The following is a 21,215-nucleotide window of genomic DNA, read 5'->3' on the forward strand; positions in this document are numbered from 1 at the left end:
CCATTCACCACTGTACTACATTGGACCATGCTATTGCCCATGTGGGCTCCACCTATGGACCATTGTATCGTACTACACGGATTGTATCATGTTGGTGCCCTTGTGGGGTCCACCCCCTTAGGGGAGGTATAAATAGCAGCTGCCTCGTAGGTGGCTCTCATTGCAGAGCAGTCACGGGCAGACACTGTTCTAGTTGATTAAAGCCACTGTTCACTTCAACTCTGTCTCGTGTGAATTGATGGTCGCATCAATTACCAATTTTTTTTCCAATTAAGGGGCAATTTAGCGTGGCCAATCCACCTACATTGCACATCTTTGGGTTGTAGGGGTGAAACCCAGGCAAACACGGCGAGAATGTGCAAATTCCACATGAATGGTGACCCAGAACCAGGATCGAACCTGGGACTGTAGTGCCGTGAGGCTGCAGTGCTAACCACTGTGCCACCATGCTGCCTGAGAGGCAATCATTACACCAGTGGTGGTCTTGCCCTCTGAACAGGGGGAAGAAATTGAGCAAATCTGCAGGGAACCAGAGATTTGAAAGAAATGGTGGTGGTAGTGGAGACAAATCAATGATTTCAAAATCAGTTGAGATACTCGGGAAATAACTACTGGGCCTCCAGATTGTGTTGGGGAATGGGACTGCAAAACTGGCATGGAATTGATGGGTCGAATGGTTTCTTTCTGTGCAAAAACCAATATGGTCTGAAAAAACTGTGTACACAGTCACTGCTTTCATTCTTCTCATGCAGATATTCATAGCCTTTCTAGTTAACACACTATATTATCACTAAGATTACAAACATGTAAGAAGTGGTGGGCGCTCATTATTATTGAAGAGAAATTGATGCCTCTTTTGAAGGGATGATATTTACTTTTGCCAAAGTCGGTAACGTTGTGAAACACAAACTAGTTTCATTCTTAGTCACGGATTGTGAAAATGCTTCCTTTCCTCCGCCCCCACGGACCCGAGCATATCAATAACCGGGGTTTGGTTAGCGCCGCGGAAGGAATTAAAGCGAACTTGAACACGCCCCCATTTGCCTGCTTCTTACTGAACATGGCGGACAGCGAGGCGGCAGCGAGCAGCGGAGACGGCAAACTGAGCAAAAAGTGGGTAACCGCGCTTCCAGGCGCCCGTGAATGCGGCGACCAGGCGATTCCCGTGTCTGGGTCTCCACCCGTCCCAACGGCTAAAGAGCGAGGCCCGAACACCGGTATCCTCGCGTGCGCCTTTCTCGGCTCGTGCGGTTGCGTCAGTCTCGCGCGGAGCATGCTGGCCCCTGTAGTTCTTTCCGGCCGCAGTGTGCAGGGAGTGATGCTGCAAAGAACTACGTGTCCCATGCTGCTCTGCGGCCATCGTTGTGCTCCCATCCCCATCACACACACACCGAGCTCTTTCGGTTTGCTGGTAGTGAGGATTCCTTCACGGGAAAGTGCACGAATGCCACGCCGATGAAGGCAGCAGGTGCCTGGGAACCCACCGAGCCACCCTCGCACCATCTCCATTTGATCGGGGCTGGATCGAAACCCCCTTCACTTTGCAGCGACAACCTCCCCGCAGAGTTTAAGGAGACGTTTCGCTTTCAGCTTCTCAGAAGCCCCTTTTCCAGAAATCCCAGCGCTTGTAAATAAAACATTTAAACCGAGGTGTGGCTCGTGGGAAATCGCTTCGTCAAGATTCCCAAAAGAGTTTTCACACCCATTTGGGACAGTAAATAACACGGCGTTTGAATTGGGTAGAAACTGCGGTTCAACAGCTTTTAGGGGTTTTTTTTTGCCCTGCCTGAGGAAGAATCAGTGGCGTTTTTAAAAAACTAAATTCACTTCACAGATAAACCTATTTGCCAAAGTAGCAATAAATATATTGACAGAAATAGCCATTCTTACAAAGAGCAATTATCCCAATACAGGACTTTTAGTGGGGAGGCCCTGGAGTAGTGGTTGTCACTGGACTGGTAATCCAGAGACCCAGACTGATACTCTGGGAACCCGCATTTTAATCCCGCCAATTGAACCCAATAAATATCTGGAATTTAAAAAACACTAATGATAGCCATGAAACGATTGTCGTAAAAAAATCCAGTTGGCAGTTTGATTTTACTTGTGCAAAAAAAACATTAATTTTAATAGATTTTTACCATTTTGTGACATGGGCTCATCCAATTCGGAGGATATAAATACAGGCATCCTAGCACTTTGAACGAGAGAGCTGAGAGTTGAGCGAGTGAGCTACAGGAAGGAGGATTTTTGCATCTTGCAATCCTTTATTTTATCCTGGTGCACATTTCATATTTGTCTTTTCTTGGGATATATGTTGCACCATGTCCCTGGAGGATCCTGATTAGTGTTTTGCAAAGAGGAGCAGAGATAAATTGAACAAAATCTTTGTTTGACCATGGCGGTCGGAGTGGGCTGGGGTTGGGCCCAGCTTGCAATGGCATTGTTGCTGGTGAGCAGGATTTCGCCTCGGTGGTGCAGAAGGAGATGCACTGTCCTGGGTATGGTTAAGGGTGTTTGGGACCCGGCTGAGGGTATAGGTTTTGTGGTGTGCTAATTATTGTGTGTCAGAGTGTGCTGGGCTATGCCAGGCTACGTCTGCTGCTGTCATTGGTATCCCGTTGCCCCCTGAAAATCGGAACGTCCCTTCTCGAAGGTACTTATTCGAGACGTCAAGCGAGGGCTCTTGTGCACGGGGCCTGGGGTTGAGCAGAGTTCTGTACTTAAGTCCTGTTGCCCCCATGTGGTCAGGATGCTTCTTATTTGATTGAGAACCTTTTTTTCTCCTTTTCATCAACGACGGTGGGTGTGTGCCGGGAGAATATGGCCCCACAGTTGAGTCCTGACCCTTTGTTACTCTGTGATCCCTTCCTGGTAGTTCTCCAACTCTTTAGTTCAGAGGTGTTGAGGGCACTGATCATGCTCCGAATATTTAGCTGCTTTCCGTATAATTGTGTGGAATAATATTGGTTCTGTACTGGAGTTATGTAAAAGAAAATCTGGGTGGGGATAATGAATCCGTGTTTGAATCCAGCAAGGGTACATAACGCCTGGGTATCTGAGGGAAGGAGGTGTGGTGTGTTACTGGTGCTTCTGCCATTGCTGGAGTTGAAGGAGATATATATATATATATATATTGGTGTATGCCCAAACATAGAGCAAAATATTAAATCTGAACTCTTTGTGGTAATTCTGAGCAATCACTCTGTAGGAAGAGGTGCACCATTTTACCATGGCTTTATCCTGTTTCTCCCCTCTTTTCTGGTGGGGCTTTTAGCAGTATCAAGTTATGTCAAACGATTGTATTGACCCAGTACTTTTTTTCTGTTTCCCTCTATGCATGGATGTTGAGCCTTAACTTTTTCTTGCGGTGGCCTTTTAACAATAATTAGCACACCCCAAAACCTATACCCTCAGCTAGGTCCCAAACCCCCTTAACCACACCCAGGGCAGTGCACCTTCCTGTGGTCTTGTTACGTTAAATCTCAATAAATTCAATTAAGAAAGAGGGAGATGTGTTTGTGACCGTTCTGCAGTATGTTTGGTTGATGTGACTGTCATTTTTTTAATAAATATTTTATTCTCATTTTTCACATTTTCTACCAAATTTACACCCAATAATAAACAATAATCAGTAAAGAATGCAATGTCAATCTCCATGTCAATAACAACGATCCCATCCTCCCACCAGCCTCCCAAACATAGGCCCGCATGTTAACATAAACAAATGACAAAAAGAAATCCGGAATCAGCCATAGTCACCATTAATACATACAGTCCCCCTCTCCCCAACTCTCCAGCACCCCCCTCCCGCCCTGCTAATGTTCATTGTAATCCATTCTCAAAAGTGCATAATGAATAACGCCCATGAATTGTAGAACCCCTCCGTCCTTCCCCTCAGCTCAAATTTGACCTTCTCAAGAGTTGAATTCCAGCAGGTCCCCCTGCCACGCCGGGGCACAGGATAGAGAGGTTGATCTCCACCCTATCAGGATCCGCCTTTGGGCAATCAACGAGGCGAAGGCTACACTGTCTGTCTCCGAACCCGTTTCCAACCCCGGCTGGTCTGACACCCCGAATAAGGCCTCCTGAGGGCCTGGGTCCAGTTTCACGTGCACCACTTTAGAGATTACCTTAAAAACCTCCTTCCAGTAATCCTCCAGGTTTGGAATGGACCAAAATTTATAAACATGGTTTCCCCCCCCCCCCCCCGCCCCACACCACCCCCGCTACGTTCACACACATCAACCCCCTCAAAGAGCCGCTCATCCTCGCCATTGTAAGGTGTGCTCTATATACCACCTTCAGCTGTATCAGCCCCAACCGCGCACACGAGGTGGAGGCGTTCACCCTCTGGTTACCTCATACCGTAACCCCTCCTCCACACCCTCTCCCAACTCTTCCTCCCACTTTTCCTTGATCCATTCCAGCGGTGCCTTCTCCTCTTCCAAAATAGCCCCGTAAACTGCCGATACTACCCCCTTCTCCAGTCCCCTGTCGTCAGCACCTCCTCCAACAATGTGGAAGCCGGCTCTACTGGGAAGCTCTGTATCTCCTTTCTGGCAAAGTCTCGAATCTGCATGTATCTAAATATTTCCCCCTGCTCCAGCCCATACTTCACATCCCAGCTCCTTCAATCCTTCAACCGACCCCCAAGAAACAAATCTTTTAGTGTCCTAATTCCTTTCTCCTCCCAACTCTGAGAATTTCCATCCCACTTCACTGGCTCAATTCTATGGTTCCCCCGAATCGGCATTTCCCTTGACCCTGCCCCCAACCCAAAGTGCTGGCGAAACTGTATCCAAATTCTCAACGTAGCTTTTACTACCGGACTCCCTGAGTATCTCCCCAGAGCTGTCGGCAGCGGCGCTGTTGCTAGCGCCTTCAATCCCGACTCCTTACCCAAACTCTCCTCCATTCTGACCTATTGCCAGCTCCATTCTGACCTAATCAACCAGCTCCGTACCTTCTCCACATTCGCCGTCCAGTAATAATACATCAGGTTCGGAAGACCCAAACCCCCTGCCTGCCTTCCTCTCTATAGTAGCAACTTTCTAATTCTGGCCATCTTCCCTCCCCATATGAACGAGGTAATCATCCCTTCAATCTCTCTCTAAAAAATGCCTTTGGCAGGAAAATTGGCAGGCATTGGAAAATAAACAGGAATCGCGGCAACACATTCATTTTAACCGCCTGTACCTGACCCGCCAGTGATAGAGGGAGACCATCCCACCTTGCCAGATCAGCTTTCACCCTCCCCACTTAACTAGAAATGTTGCACCTACGGAGCAACCCCCCCCCCCCCCCCCCCCCCCCCAATCCCAAGGAACCTGCACCCCCAGGTATCTAAAGTGAATCCCTGCCCTATGGAATGGCAGGTCCTGACCCTGCCGAGACACCACAAAATATTCACTCTTGGTTGAGATTTAATTTGTACCCCGGAGAGGGCCCAAACACCCGAAGCAGCTCCAGTATTCCGTTTACAGACACACTCGGTTCCGACATGTATATAAGTCATCGGCATTTAAGGACACCCTATGCTCCCCCCCTCCCTCCCCCCCCTCATCCCCCCCCCCCCCCCCCACCCTGTTCCCTTCCCCTCTGCCGGTACCATAACTACATTCAATACCCTCTAATGTACGAAAAGAGCTGCCTCCCTCTCTCAAACCCTGTCTGATCTTCACCTATCACCTTCGGGAGACACTCCTCTTTCCTACCTGCCAATACCTTCACCAATATCTTTGCCTCCACGTTTAAAAGTGATTTGGGCCTATACGACCCACACTCCGTCGGATCCTTATCTTCCTTAAGTAACAGGCAAATCGATGCCTGCCCCAAAGTTTGTGGTAACACCCTCTTCCCTATCACCTCATCAAACATCCCCACCATCAGCGGTACCAGCTTATCTTTGAATTTTTTAGAATATTGCACCGGATACCCATCCTGCCCTGCCAACTTCCCCGACTGCATCCTCCCAATCGCATCTTTTATCTCCTGCTCCACTGACGCCCCTTCTAAGGTAGCCCTGTCCCCATCCCCTAACCATCTAGAAATTCCTGCATCTCCCAGCCACCCCCAGGTGGCTCTGACCTGTACAACCTCTCATAGAATTGCTTAAAGACTTTATTAAAGTGATCTGGAGCTGCCACCAACTTCCCTGCCCTGACCCGCACAGGGACAATTTCCCTTGCCGCAGCCTCCCTCCAGAGCTGTTCCGCCAACATACATGCCTTCTCTCTGTGCTTATAAACGGCACACCTTGCTTGCCTCAATTGGCGTACTGCCTTCCTGGTAGATAGTCGGTCAAAGCTCGCCTGGAGTTCCTTCCTCTTTTCCAACTTTGCTTGGTCCCCATCTTCTGCGTACCTCCTATCCACCTCCAGCATCTCATCTATTACCCTCTGACTTTCCAACCTCAATTCTTTGTCTAGCCTAGCCTTGAACGAGATCACCTCCCCCCTCACCACCGCCTTTAAAGCCTCCCAGACAAATGCCTTCAATACCTCCCCCGTGCAATTAAAACCTACATATTCCTCAATTACTTTTTTTTCAATTTTGTCACAGAACCCTCGGTCCCCCAACAGTCCCACATCTAACTTCCACCCATGTCTCTGTAGCACCCCCTTCTCTTTTACCATATTCACCCAATGCGGAGCATGAAATTATATTGCAATTGCCGAGTACTCTGACCAGGGCCAGCTCAAGGTACCGGCAACTCGGGCAGTCGCCCGGGGCGCCATGTGCTAGGGGGCGCCATCAAGGAGTGCGTGACAAATTATTTCATAATTTTTATGAAGTACTTATCTGACTGTTTTTAATTTATTTTACAACGCAGTGTCTATTTTTACGTGACCGTAAATCATTTTCTGTTGGCTATTTTTACTAGAATTCCGGTCAAGTCAAGTGCGGGACCCACGTAAAAATACAGCCCCTGGGCTAGGAAGCTATTTTTTACGTACCACAGATGATTTTACAAATAGATGTGATCTCGATGTGAATATAGCTATTCGGTACACTTCTACCATTAAGTCGATGTTAGTAAGAAATAATATTTCAGAAAAACCAAATGCTGGTGTGAACCGTGTAATATAGACGAAACTGGGAATATTTAGTTATTAGATTAAAAGAACATAAACGTGACATGCCTAATTGCGACACAAATAATGCTAACTTTGTTCATGCTTATGATGATTAATGACCATCAAACTTGCCGGAACTCTAGTGAAATGATTGTCAAATGTAATGATTACAAAATACGAAGAATTTAGAGTATGTATAAGGGCGCCGAAGTTCAGCTTGCCAGCAACACTAGGGCCGTTTCTGCCTCTGACCCTTTTTTTTCTTTTTTTTAATATAAATTTAGTGTACCCAATTCATTTTTTCCAATTACTGGGCAATTTAACATGGCCAATCCACCGAGCTTGCACATCTTTTGGGTTGTGGGGGCAAAACCCACACAAACACGGGGAGAATGTACAAACTCCACACGGACAGTGACCCACAGCCGGGATAGAACCTGGGACCTCGGCGCCGTGAGACAGCAGGGCTAACCCACTGTGCCACTGTGTTGCTCTTACTCTGACCCTTTAACCCCAGATAGCAGCGCCTTGCCCACCATGAAAAAGTCGATCCGCGAGTTCACCTTATGGACCGTTGAGAAAAACAAGTACTCCTGCTCCCTCGGGTACAGAAACCTTCAATGGTCCACCCCTCCCATTTCCACCATTAGCCCAGTCATTGCCTTCGCCCCCCCTGATGGGACCAGCAAGCGCAGCCGTGACCTGTCCTGTCTTGGCTCCTGCACCAAGTTTGAATCCCCCCCCCATCGTCCCAATTGGGACCATATACACTTAGCAGCGCCACTAGCCTCCCCTCCAGCACCCCTGTCACAATCGCATACCTACCCCCCTGATCTGCAACCACCTTCTCCACCTGGAGGCAATTTAGTGTGGCCAATCCACCTAACCTGCACATTTTTGGGTTGTGGGGTGAGAACCACACCGACACGGGGAGAATGCGCACACTCCACACAGACGGTGACCGGGGCCAGGATCGAACCGGGGTCCTAAGCACTGTAGGCAGCAGTGCTAACCACTGTGTCGCCGTGCTGCCCTTCATGCCTGAATAGCTATTATAGTGGGGTTACTGGGTTATGGGGATAGGGTGGAGGTGTGGACCTTGGGTAGGGTACTCTTTCAAAGAGCTGGTGCAGACTCGATGGGCCGAATGGCCTCCTTCCGCACTGTAAATTCTGTAAATAACACAGGGAGAATGTTAAACTCCACATGGACTGTGACCCAGAGCCTGGATCGAACCTGGGACCTCAGCGCCGTTTGGCAGCAATGCCAATACTGCGCCACTGTGTTGCCCTAGACCACAGGAATTTTTAGATTCTACCTACGGCTCAATCAATGGGGGTAGGTTAAAACAATTGCCATACCTGTATTCAGATCCTATCCAATTTGCTTTCTTTAAAGCTGTAAATAACCCCAAAATTATTGGCAACATGCTCATTTCCTCTCGTTGCCATTTATATTGGATCGGATTTTGCTGTCAGCGAGTGAACAAACAACACCAACTGTGCATTCGCTCGTGACCACAGTGTTTTGGTGGAGATTTGCACATTAACCTGCTATGGTTAAAGAGCCACATCAGCATCCGGAATCTCTGCAATCAGGGTAAATTATGCATCTCCTTAACTAATCAGCTTGAAGAGTCCTAAATGAGTAGTGCAGTCTACTAGGAAATATAAGTAAATGTCAGAAAGCAAAGAGCAGAAGACATTTAGGAGACAGAAAAAAGTGGAAAAATAAAATAAATAATTGAAATCTGAAGGAATGAGAGTCCACACTTATTAAAATTAATGCTGGAATGGTAGTTTGGCAGTAATTCAGAATAACCAAACTGTTAAAAGGGTATGAACATTCAAATGGAAAAGGGGCGGTGGCATGATGGTGCAGTGGTTAGCACTGTGGCGCTGAGGACCTGGGTTCAATCCTGGCCCTGAGCCACTGTCTGCGTGGAGTTTGCACATTCTCCCCATGTGTGTGGATTTTTCCCACATAACCCAAAGCTGTACAGGTTAGGTGGATAGGCTACACTAAATTTCCCTTTAATTGAAAAAAAATAATTGGGTACTCTACATTTTTTTGAAAAACATTCAAATGGAAAAGCCCTAAATTTTTCTGGCAAATTTATTCCGTAGCTTAGCAGGAAATACAGCAAATTCACACTGTCACATGTCTTTCCTCAGTGAGGTAAGAGCAGGGTAACTTGGACAGCAGCTTCATGGTTTACACATTTGGCTGCATATGGGCATGCTGGTATTTCCTTCAGAATTATGCTTTAATGGGGCAGCACGGTGGTGCAGTGGGTTAGCCCTGCTGCCTCACGGCGCAAAGGTCCCAGTTTCGATCGTGGCTCTGGGTCACTGTCCGTGTGGAGTTTGCACATTCTCCCTGTGTTTGCGTGGGTTTCACCCCCACAACCGAAAGATGTGCAGGCTAGGTGGATTGGCCATGCTAAATTGCCCCTTAATTGGAAAAAATAAATTTGGTACTCTTAAATTTAAAACAAAAATTACGCTTTAATTTCTTGAAAATAAATTTCGATTTCCCAATTCATTTTTTCCAATTACGGGGCAATTTAGCGTGGCCAATTCAGCGACCCTGCACATCTTTGGGTTGTGGGGACGAAACCCACGCAAACACGGGGAGAATGTGTAAACTCCACACAGGCAGGAACCCAGAGCCGGGATCGAACCTGGGACCTCAGCGCCATGAGGCAGCAATGCTAACCATTGTGCCACTGTGCTGCCCCAGAGTTACGCTTTAATAATGGTGAGCGCTGTTAACTTTTCCATTATTTCTACAGAAAAACCCGGCCTGTTCAACCCACCAGCTTGTGAAAAAGCATGCTTAAATCTTTATCCTAACCTTTACAGTGAAATCTGTTTTGCTGAACAAATTGAAGTTCTATCTTGTATCTTTTTTCCCTTTAACAGCTGAAAATGATTTGAATCAGAGTTTAGAGGCTTATTTTACTGCAATTAGATTTGACCAAATTAACCATAAGACACAGGAGCAGAATTTGGCCTATCGAGTCTGCTCTGCCATTCAATCAAGGCCAACAGGTTGTTTTAATCCCCATAACCCCTGATCCCCTTATTAATCAACAACCTATCTATCTCTGTCTTAAAGACATTCAGTGACGGCCTCCACAGCCTTCTGCGGCAAAAAGTTCCACAGATTCACCACCCTCTGGCTGAAGAAATTCCTTCTCACCCCCCCCCCAAACTCCATCTGAGTACAGACTCAACCGCTCCTCCTATGACAAGTCCTTCATTACGGTGATCATTCTAATGAACCTCCTCTGGATCCTCTCCAAGGCTAGCGTACTCTTCCTTAGATATGGGGCCCACAACTGCTCACAAACAGCATCAACAGTACATCCATGCTCTAATATTCTAGCCCTCTCAAATGAATGTTAACATTGCCTCAACTGCCAACTGAACCTGCATGCTAACCGTAACCATGCTGATTGAGCTTTAATAGTCTGATTCTATTTATTTTGTCTTTCACTAGGTGTTAAATGCTTTGTATATGGGACAACCCACTATGACACAGTTCATTATGATGACCAGCTGCCTCCATAGGCTTCTTGGGCAGCAGGTCAGGGGTCACTGGGGAAAGGTGCCAATACAGAGCCTTACTTCTTTTACTCCTCTTCTCCAGAAGAGATTGCATAATGAAAAAAGGTTGGTGATGCTTTGTTTCATCTTTAGATATTTCTAAATTTGTTCAAATTCCCAACCTTTTTTCATGATAAATGAGCATTTGAATTGATACAAACAAGAATCAGGAACTTGTTGGCATGCTGAGGTAGAATAAAATCTCATGATTTTTGATTTGGAACTCTGGCTTGTTTTCAAAATAGCTGGACTGCAACAATGGCTCATCTTCTGCTCGTTTTCAAAACAGCTAGACTGCAAGAACGCCTCCTTCCATGCACAGCCTGATTCAATTTGGAAGAAGGTCAACTGTGCACTGACAGGCTTACCATCATAGAGACCCCACAGCTCATCTGGTGGGACGTGGGATTTGTTGGGATGTGAGGGACTGGAATCAATAAGGAGACAGTTTACAATACCTACTTAAAATGCGGCTCAATGTTGTTTTCACTTTTGGATTAGCTCTCCATCTGAGCATGTGTTTGACTGTAATACTATTATATTTTGTTTTCACCTCAGCAAACATATATTAATGTCACATTCTATGCAGAAAACATTTGTTGATACTTCAATAGTATATCAAATATTTGTCTGAAGCAGATGTATCTGCAGTGTGTGATTATAAAGTTTCACCTGGGTGGGGAGTATTTGGCAAAATTGCACAGGGAGGGCTACATTCCTGTGGCACAGAACTAGAATTTCTATGGTCTCTGTTTCAGTTTCATTTCTTAATTATAGTGTCAGTTGCTTTGTTTAATGTCTTTTCGATATTCGTGGTGGACATCCTGTTAAAAGTTACCATTTTCTATACATGTTTTCATCTGTACTTGTTGAATATTAAAGTTTTTTGATTTGGACATGTAGGTTTGTATTTTGTTCCTGAAGGTTCTTTTGAATCTAAATTAATGGTGATTCTTAAAAAAAATATATATTTTACATCTTTTGTGAAGCAAATCAATAATTAATATATGTGGAAAATTGACGTTCTTTTCTTTTCTGTCTTCCACGCGTCTTTGATGGTGCCAACCCTTTTGGCCCCTAGTTTAGAAATATCTTAATGCTGTTTAAGAGCAATAACTCCCCGTGACTAAATCTGTTTAGCTGTTTTACTTGTGGAATTAAGTTTACATTTCCATATTCTAATTTTTGTAGTGAACAGAAGAGGCGGATGAAAGCTGAGAAGAAAGCTGTGGAGAAGGAAATTAAAGCTAAAGAATTAACTGAAAAGCCAGCTCTCGAAACCAAGAAGGTTGACGGGATTGACATAAGTGGAGATGAAGAAACCCTTGATCCTAATGTGAGTGTGATGACTTTATTAAAATGCTAGTATAATGCTACAGGAATGAATAACGTGAATATCTGTGGAGTGGTGTGGTTCAAAGAATTTAGCAGTGTTGGCAGGGCGCTCAAGAGACGAGTCCAGGATGGGATGTGGCTGTCACATAAAAGACAAGTTGTAGCATAATAAGATCCGGTTAATAGTAATCAAATGTTTCAATTCTTTTTTATTTTTATTTTGACTACCAAGGTACCCATTCATATCTCTGTAATTGCCTTCAGTCCATCAACATTCCCATCCCAAAACGGGCAGCACGGTAGCATTGTGGATAGCACAATTGCTTCACAGCTCCAGGGTCCCAGGTTCGATTCCGGCTTGGGTCACTGTTTGTGCGGAGTCTGCACATCCTCCCCGTGTGTGCGTGGGTTTCCTCCGGTTTCCTCCCACGGTCCAAAAATGTGCAGGTTAGGTCGATTGGCCATGATAAATTGCCCTTGGTGTCCAAAATTTCCTTTGTGTTGGGTGGTGTTATGGGGATAGGCTGGAGGTGTTGACCGTGGGCAGGGTGCTCTTTCCAAGAGCCGGTGCAGACTCGATGGGCCGAATGGCCCCCTTCTGCACTGTAAATTCTATAATTCTATGAAAATCTGAATTCCTCCATCTCTAACCCCTTCTGCATCTTTGCTCTCTCTTGCAGCATCATTGGGCCCTGTGTTCTGAAAATCCCTTGCAAAATCTCTCTCACTGCTCTTCTGTAAAATCATCCTTAAAACCTATTTCCATGATTCAAACTTTTGATCATCACTCCTAATATCTGTTTCTTTAGATCTTGAGTCCACGTTCATCTGGTTATGCTACTGGGAAACACCTTGGGGCATTTTTCCATGTTATAGAGTATATTTTGTTTTAACTATCATGAGCATAGTTTCTACAGAGTAGATAGCAAAATATTTTGTTTTGTACTCTTCCTTTTCAGCAATACTTCAAAATTCGAACACAGGCCATCCAGCAACTGAAGGGGACTAATGAGAGTCCATATCCTCATAAATTCCACGTTGATATGTCCTTAACAGAGTTCATTGAAAAGTACGACAATCTGCAGCCTGGTGATCAACTCTCTGATGTCACTTTGTCTGTGGCAGGTGAGATGTTTTCAAATCGGCACTTTTTGCTTTTAGATTTTTAACTTTTCTTCAAATACACTTTTGTCAAAAGTTAATGTGGAAAATGATTTGAGACATTCACAAACTTGGAAAAAACTGAACCAACCATAATCACCAGCCTAATAATTTTTTTAAATAAATTTGAATACCCAATTATTTTTTCCAATTAAGGGGCAATTTAGCATAGCCAATCCACTGACCCTGCACATCTTTTTGTGGGGGGTGAGACCCACGCAGACATGGCATCAGCCTAATAAATGGTACAATTTCAACATTAAAAGGAAAATTGTAAAGAACCAGGAGAGAGAGAGAGTATAAACTAAATTATGCAATTTGAAAGTGGATACAAGAACAGAGACTTTTGGGGGGCACAGTGACAGTGGACATGGTGGTTTACATACACAAATCTTGCAGGGCGAGTTGATGTACGGATATGAGTATCCTTGGCTTTATAAATAAAGGCATAAAGTGTAAAACTTTTTTAAAAATCTTTTTAGTGGCATTTCTCATATTTATAAACAACATAAAGTGTAAAACTAAGCAATTTCTGATAAACATTGTTGAAATACTGGTTAGACCTCTGCTATTGTGTCCATTTCTGGGCACCACAAGTTAGAAAGTGTGTCAAGGTTGGAGTGTTTCTAGAGGAGATTTTCTAGAATGGAATGAAGGTGGTGAAGGTATTAAGCTACGTGGAGAACTTGGGGAATCTCAGATTGGTCTCCTTGGAGCAGAGAAAGATAAGGAGAGATTTAATAGAAATGCTCAAAATTCGTTGATTTTTGATGGAGCAAATTGGGAAAGTACGCTCCACCAGTCAGAGCATCGGTAACCAGAGGATATTTAATAATTGGCAAAAAGACAGATTGACGATGAGGACACTTGGTCAATGAATTGTTATGATCTAGGATACGTTGCCTGAAAGTGGTAGAAACAGATTCAATAGTAACTACAAATAGGAAGAGGATATATTCTTCGAAGGAACATTTGCAGGGCTATGGGGTGGGGAAGGAAGAAAGGAATGAACTGATTGGATAACCCTTAATATGGCTACTGCCTGAGCACGCTTGGGAGCTAAACATTCCCAGCCATAGGATCACTGGGAAATTGCAAAAGGGAGTAGCTATAGTGACTCTACTATAGTTAACGTAGAGATAAAGCTTAACAGGAAGGGTCATTTGATAGTTGAATATATTTACATATTGACAACAGGGCTTTTGCCTGCCAGATGGAGAATTAGTAGGAACCCAGTGATGCCTGTCAGAATTAAGAGCCTATTAACTGCTCATAGGCAGGTCACCCCCAAGATTTAGGACCTTGAAAGCTGCCATCTAGTCAGAGGCTGGCAGCTCTCATTTGCCTGTTAGTACCACGGCCTCACGGTAGCATGGTGGTTAGCATCAATGCTTCACAGCTCCAGGGTCCCAGGTTCGATTCCCGGCTGGGTCACTGTCTGTGTGGAGTCTGCACGTCCTCCCCGTGTGTGCGTGGGTTTCCTCCGGGTGCTCCGGTTTCCTCCCACAGTCCAAAGATGTGCGGGTTAGGTGGATTGGCCATGCTAAATTGCCCGTAGTGTAAGGTTAATGGGGGGATTGTTGGGTTGCGGGTTACGTGGGTTTAAGTGGGGTGATCATGGCTCGGCACAACATTGAGGGCCGAAGGGCCTGTTCTGTGCTGTACTGTTCTATGTTCTATGTTCTACCACCAGAAGGGGTGGCAGCCATTAGTAATGCAATCTCCAGTGGCCTGGGATTGCTGAGGGACCAGGCCACAGATGAATGAAGGCAGGGAATGATTGCTGGCTATGCTAAAATGAGGATCCCAAGAAAGGACCGGGAATGGCTCTCTATTAGACTGCCTTTTCAATGCTGGGTCCCTCAATCAGATGATTTTCCCACCTGCTGCCGGTTGATCACTAGTGATGGTGGGATAAAGCTCTGTGTTGCTTCACAGCACCAGGGACCCAGATTCGATTCCCGGCTTGGGTCACTGTCTGTGTGGAGTCTGCACATTCTCCCCATGTCCACGTGGATTTCCTCCACGTGTTCCGGTTTCCTCCCACAAGTCCCGAAAGATGTGTTTGCTAGGTGAATTGGACATTCTGAACTCTCCCTCTGTGTACCCAAACAGGTGCCGGAATGTGGTGACTAGGGGATTTTCACAGTAACTTCATTGCAGTGTTAATGTAAGCCTACTAGTGACACTAATAAAGATTATTATTATGTTTACTAGCTATTGAGAAGATAGAATTATAACCAGAGAAATCAGGGAAACAATTAGCAAAAACAAAATGGTTTCATGGGAGATTTTACTTTTCACCTTGTCTGGAAGCAACAGAACAGCTCAAATAATAAAAGCAGTGAATCTATAGAAATGCATTCAAAATAATTTTCTACACTGGTATGATTTATAACTTATTGAAGGAATAGACCATTACTGAATTTAGTGATGTGCAATAATCCACAATTAGTTCGCAACCTGAAGTTAAAAGATCATCTTCCACATAGTGACCATAATATAGGGAAGAGTCATGAACTGGAATTGAAATTAATGATTTGAATAAAAGAGTGTTGTAAATCCAAATTCTCAGATGACAGTATTTTTTTTAAGAGGCACAATAAGTTGTATCAATGAGAGCGAGGAAGATTTCAAAGGGATGTAGAGATAAATGAGCATGAAAAACTATGGCAGATGGGAGTTCGTTTTGAGATCATCCAATTTGGAACAAAAAGTGATAAACTGGAATATTTTCATAATTGAGAGAGACTGGGAGCTATGAAAAAGTAAAGGAATTTGGATATCAATGTACACAAATGACTGAAAAATAATACACAGATACAAAATGTATTGAAAAAGACTAATAGAATGTTAGCCTTTACCGCAAGAGGGTAGAATTCGGAAGTGATTTTTCAGTTGTACACAGCCTTTGTGTGGAGTGTTTTCCACTTTGGGCACGAAACTTCGGGAAAATAATGCTGACCTTGGAAGGTATCTAGCACAGATCCACAATGGCTGAAAAGCTTAAAATTTGAGGGCAGGTTACATAAACTTGCTTTGCATTCCTTCATATTTAGAAGATTGAGAATGATCTAATAGAGATATTTAAAGTTAGTATTGTTTGAAAAAAAAGACATGCTGTCAAAGCTTTTTGTCTTGCACTCATCAGACAGTTTCTAAGTATCAATTGTGAAGGGAAGAACAATTTATGCTGCATGAGAAGAAAGTGCTGACTGGTTGGCAAGTGGACTCTGATTAATCGAGGCACAGCCATGGAGAACATGACAAGATCTCTACTAATCTGAGTCCATTTGCCAACCAGTGTGCTCACTCTTCTCACTTACTTTAAATTGTTGTTTCCTTCACAATTGATATTCTTACAAATCTGTCCTAAGAGTGCAAGACAAAAAGCTTTGGCAGCATATCTGTTCTCAACAATACTCGAGTTCTGTACTACCAAACATCTGTTTATTTAAAATGAGAGATTCAGTACCAGGGTAGATGTATTTTGTCTGGTGAAGAGGGTTTAAAACTTAGGCAGTGAAATCAGAAGCACTTTTTCACACACTAGTGGAAGTCTGGAACTCGTTCAAATGGTAATAGATGCTGGGTCAGTTGAAATCTTCAAGTTTTCAGATGAGTAGATTTTTTCGGGGTAATGGCATCAAAGGATATGGATCAAAGATGGATAAATGGAGTTGAATTACAGATCAATCATGAGGGGAAAAGGCGCAAGGAGCTGAATGGCTACTACTGTTCCTAATGATTTGGCAAAGATTTGGGAATTAGAACTAATGTAATGATGAATGGATTATTGCTCACAGATCAATTTGGTTGTCATTTACTACTAATTAAAACTCACTAACTGAAACACAAAATAAAACTCATTTCCAACCTAACACAACTTGCATAAGTGTGCAATCAAATCCTATTGGTTACTTTGATTATTCCGTATTGCTGCCACAATTATAGATGTAAACAAAATTGACATCTAATTCACTTTCTACAGGCATAGTTCTTTTACAAACAATAATATTTTTTCTTTATTTAACGTAGCACCCATTTTTACAGATTTAAATGTGAATTTGGGAATTTATATTGAAGAATATTGCAACACCCACTCTCTTTTCTAGGTCGTGTCCATGCTAAACGAGCCTCCGGTGCCAAACTAATTTTCTACGACCTCCGTGGTGAAGGAGTTAAACTACAAGTTATGGCTAATTCCAAGTAAGTTAAATTGTGCAGATGTTATTTTTTGGCCGAATTGAACCTTCCAATTTAATCAGTTGCATTCTTTATGTACATGAGTATGGTGCAGCATGGTGGCATAGTGGTTAGCACTGCTGCCTCACAGTGCCAGGGACCCAGGTTCAATTACAGCCTCGGGTGACTGTGTGGAGTTTGCATTTTTTCCTAGTGCCTGCATGGGTGCTCCTGTTTCCTCCTACAGTCCAAAGGTGGATTGGTCATGCTAAATTGCCCCTTAGTGTCCAAAAGGTTAGGTGGGGTTATGAGGAAGGTTTGGGGCATTGGTCTAGGTAGGGTATTCTTTCAAGAAGGGTCGGTGCAGGCTCTTGGGCCGAATGGCTTCCTTCTGCACTGCGGCGGTGATTCTATGAGAAGGAATTGAACATTCCAATTTAATCAGATTTATTCTTTACGTACGGAGTGTTGCAAAATATTGCAACTCAGATCACCTTTTACATGCTGTTTGCCTACTTTTGAAACTTAAAATTGCTGGACTATTTTCTTCTTAAAAGTCGTTTATTTCATTTGGCTGTGCTTAATACTACTACTAAAATGGTTAAACATACGAAGAGCATGTCAAACAAAAGCTTGTCAGTTTAATTGTATCTACTATTAGTTGCAGCTACCTGGAGAGCGATTTTTAATGTTTACTGTAGAAATCAGGAAAATTATGTACTTTTTTTAATAATTATTTCAGAAATTACAAATCTGAAGAAGAATTCATTAAGATCAACAATAAATTGCGCCGTGGTGATATTATTGGAGTGCAAGGAAACCCAGGAAAGACAAAAAAAGGAGAGCTGAGTATAATCCCCAGAGAGATGACACTTCTTTCTCCTTGCCTGCACATGCTGCCTCACTTACACTTTGGACTCCGAGACAAGGTAAATGCATTGCTCAAAATGAAAATGACTTCATGGTGTTAAAGTAAAATAATTAACAATTCATACTCTTGATTAAGACCATTGAATTTCCTTCTTTTTTTTTTTAAATAATTTTTATTGAAATTTTTCGATACAAACATTTACCCCTATTACATTTTAAATTATAACACCACAAGTCCCCCCTGGAAAAACCTCCCCCGCGCGCACCCCCCCACCCTCCCTTCCCCCCCCCCCCCTCCGCGCTATCAGTCTAGCAACCAAACCGTTTTTCCCTTTCTGCCGATGGCCTCGGGCAGTCCTTGCCCGCGACCCCCCGCTGACGTGCTCCCTTCGTTGCTATCCCCCCCCCCCCCCTCCCTTCCCCCCCCCCCCCCCCCCCTTTTCTCCCCGGGTTGCTGCTGTTTCGGCCTCCGGTTCCTATCTCTGATCCAGAAAGTCAAGGAAGGGCTGCCACCGCCGGAAGAACCCCTGTACCGACCCTCTCAGGGCGAATTTGATTCTTTCCAATTGGATGAAGCTTGCCATGTCGTTTAACCAGGTGTTAACGCTTGGTGGCCTTGTGTCCCTCCACTGAATCAAGATCCTTCTCCGAGCTACCAAGGACGCAAAGGCCAATATTCCGGCCTCCCTTGCCTCCTGTACTCCTGGCTCCACCCCAACCCCAAAAATCGCTAGCCCCCACCCTGGTTTGACCCTGGTTCCCACCACTCTCGACACCGTCCCCGCCACCCCCTCCCAGAACTCTTCCAGTGCCGGACACATCCAGAACATATGTACATGGTTCGCAGGGCTTCCCGAACACCTAACACACCTGTCCTCCCCCCCGAAGAACCGACTCATCCTAGTCCCCGTCATATGGGCTCTGTGCAGCACCTTAAATTGGATGAGGCCCAACCTTGCGCACGACGACGACGAATTGACCCTCTCTAGGGCATCCGCCCATGTCCCATCTTCTATCTGCTCTCCCAGCTCCGCTTCCCACTTGTCTTTCAGCTCCTCTATCGGTACCTCCTCCACCTCCTGCATTATTTTGTAGATGTCCGAGACCTTCCCTTCTCCGACCCAGGGCCCTGACAGCACCCTATCACTCGCCCCTCCATCGGGAAGCAAGGGGAATCCTTCCACCTGTCGTCTGGCAAATGCCTTCACCTGCAGGTATCTAAACGTGTTCCCCGGGGGGAGCTCAAATTTCTCCTCCAGCTCTCCCAGGCTCGCAAACCTCCCCTCTATGAACATGTCCCTCAGTTGCCTGATGCCCGCCCTGTGCCAGCTCTGGAATCCCCCGCCAGTGTTCCCCGGGACAAATCTGTGGTTCCCTCTCAGTGGCGCCGCCATCAGACCCCCCACTTCCCCCCTGTGTCGCCTCCACTGCCCCCAGATTTTAAGGGTGGCCGCCACTACCGGACTCGTGGTATACCTTGTGGGGCGGAGCGGCCATGGTGCCGTTACTAGCGCCCCCAGGCTTGTATTGCCGCAGGACGCCCTCTCCATACGTTTCCAAGCTGCCCCCTCCCCCTCCATCACCCACTTGCGCACCATCGATGCGTTCGCCGCCCAGTAGTATCCGGAAAGATTGGGTAGCGCTAATCCTCCACTGTCCCTACTCCGTTCCAAGAAAATCCTTCTCACTCTAGGGGTGCCATGCGCCCACACATAGCCCATAATGCTGCTAGTTACCTTCTTGAAGAAGGCCCTGGGGAGGAAGATGGGCAAGCACTGGAACAGAAACAAGAACCTCGGGAGGACCGTCATTTTGACTGACTGCACCCTCCCTGCTAGCGACAGCGGTACCATGTCCCACCTCTTGAACTCCTCCTCCATCTGCTCCACCAGCCGTGAAAAGTTCAGCTTGTGGAGGGTCCCCCAGTTCCTTGCCACCTGCACCCCCAAGTACCTGAAGCTCTTTACTGCTCTCCTAAAGGGGAGCCGCCCAATTCCCTCCCCCTGATCTCCCGGGTGTATCACAAAGACCTCACTTTTACCCACATTTAATTTATATCCCGAAAAGTCCCCAAACTCCGCTAGTATTTCCATTACCTCCGGCATTCCCCCTTCCGGATCCGCCACATACAACAACAAATCATCCGCATAGAGTGATACCCGATGCTCCTCCCCTCCCCTTGTCAGTCCTCTCCAACCCCCTGAACCCCTCAGTGCCATCGCCAACGGTTCGATCGCTAATGCAAATAGTAAGGGGGATAGGGGGCATCCCTGCCTGGTACCTCGATGGAGCCCAAAATACTCCGACCTCCTCCCGTTTGTAACCACACTCGCCATCGGGGCCGAATACAGCAGCTTCACCCACTTGATAAATCCCTCCCCAAACCCAAACCGTTCCAGCGTCTCCCACAGGTATTCCCACTCCACCCTATCGAATGCCTTCTCCGCATCCAGTGCTACCACTATCTCAGCCTCCCCCTCCACTGCTGGCATCATAATTACATTCAACAGCCTCCGGACATTTGTATTAAGTTGTCGTCCCTTTACGAAACCCGTCTGGTCCTCATGGATTACCCCTGGCACACAATCCTCTATTCTGGTTGCCAGGACCTTTGCCAACAGTTTGGCATCTACATTCAAGAGGGAGATAGGCCTATAGGACCCGCACTGTACAGGGTCTTTGTCCCGCTTCAGGATCAAGGAGATCAGGGCCTGTGACATTGTCGGGGGCAGAGCCCCCCCCTCTCGCGCCTCATTGAAGGCTCGCACCAGCACTGGACCCACCAAGTCCACATACTTCTTATAAAATTCCACCGGGAACCCATCCGGCCCCGGCGCCTTCCCCGCCTGCATCTGGCCTATCCCTTTAACTAGTTCCTGCAGCTCTATCGGCGCCCCCAGCCCCTCCACCCTTTCCTCCTGGACCTTTGGGAACCTCAATCTATCGAGGAAGTTCTCCATTCCCCCCCTCCTCC

General features: G+C 45.6%; 1 protein-coding gene across 4 annotated transcripts in view; it reads left to right on the forward strand.

The window, feature by feature from the left end:
- The first annotated feature begins 966 nt into the window (after window positions 1-966).
- The window catches only part of kars1 (lysyl-tRNA synthetase 1), a 46,886-nt gene continuing 26,637 nt past the window's right edge, over window positions 967-21,215 (forward strand). The window contains exons 1-6 of one of the 4 annotated variants that reach the window (XM_038806401.1): window positions 1,023-1,113; window positions 10,584-10,756; window positions 11,882-12,026; window positions 12,985-13,150; window positions 17,302-17,395; window positions 18,114-18,300. In XM_038806401.1, coding sequence (XP_038662329.1) covers window positions 10,602-10,756; window positions 11,882-12,026; window positions 12,985-13,150; window positions 17,302-17,395; window positions 18,114-18,300 — 747 coding nt within the window. In that variant the 5' untranslated portion in view covers window positions 1,023-1,113; window positions 10,584-10,601. Of the gene's footprint in view, window positions 1,114-2,383; window positions 2,453-8,650; window positions 8,679-10,583; window positions 10,757-11,881; window positions 12,027-12,984; window positions 13,151-17,301; window positions 17,396-18,113; window positions 18,301-21,215 lie in introns of those variants that run through there. The other 3 variants (XM_038806400.1, XM_038806403.1, XM_038806402.1) reach the window with 3 other exon arrangements.

This window comes from Scyliorhinus canicula, chromosome 9 (assembly GCF_902713615.1).
Source record: "Scyliorhinus canicula chromosome 9, sScyCan1.1, whole genome shotgun sequence".
Classification (NCBI taxonomy): Eukaryota; Metazoa; Chordata; class Chondrichthyes; order Carcharhiniformes; family Scyliorhinidae; genus Scyliorhinus; species Scyliorhinus canicula.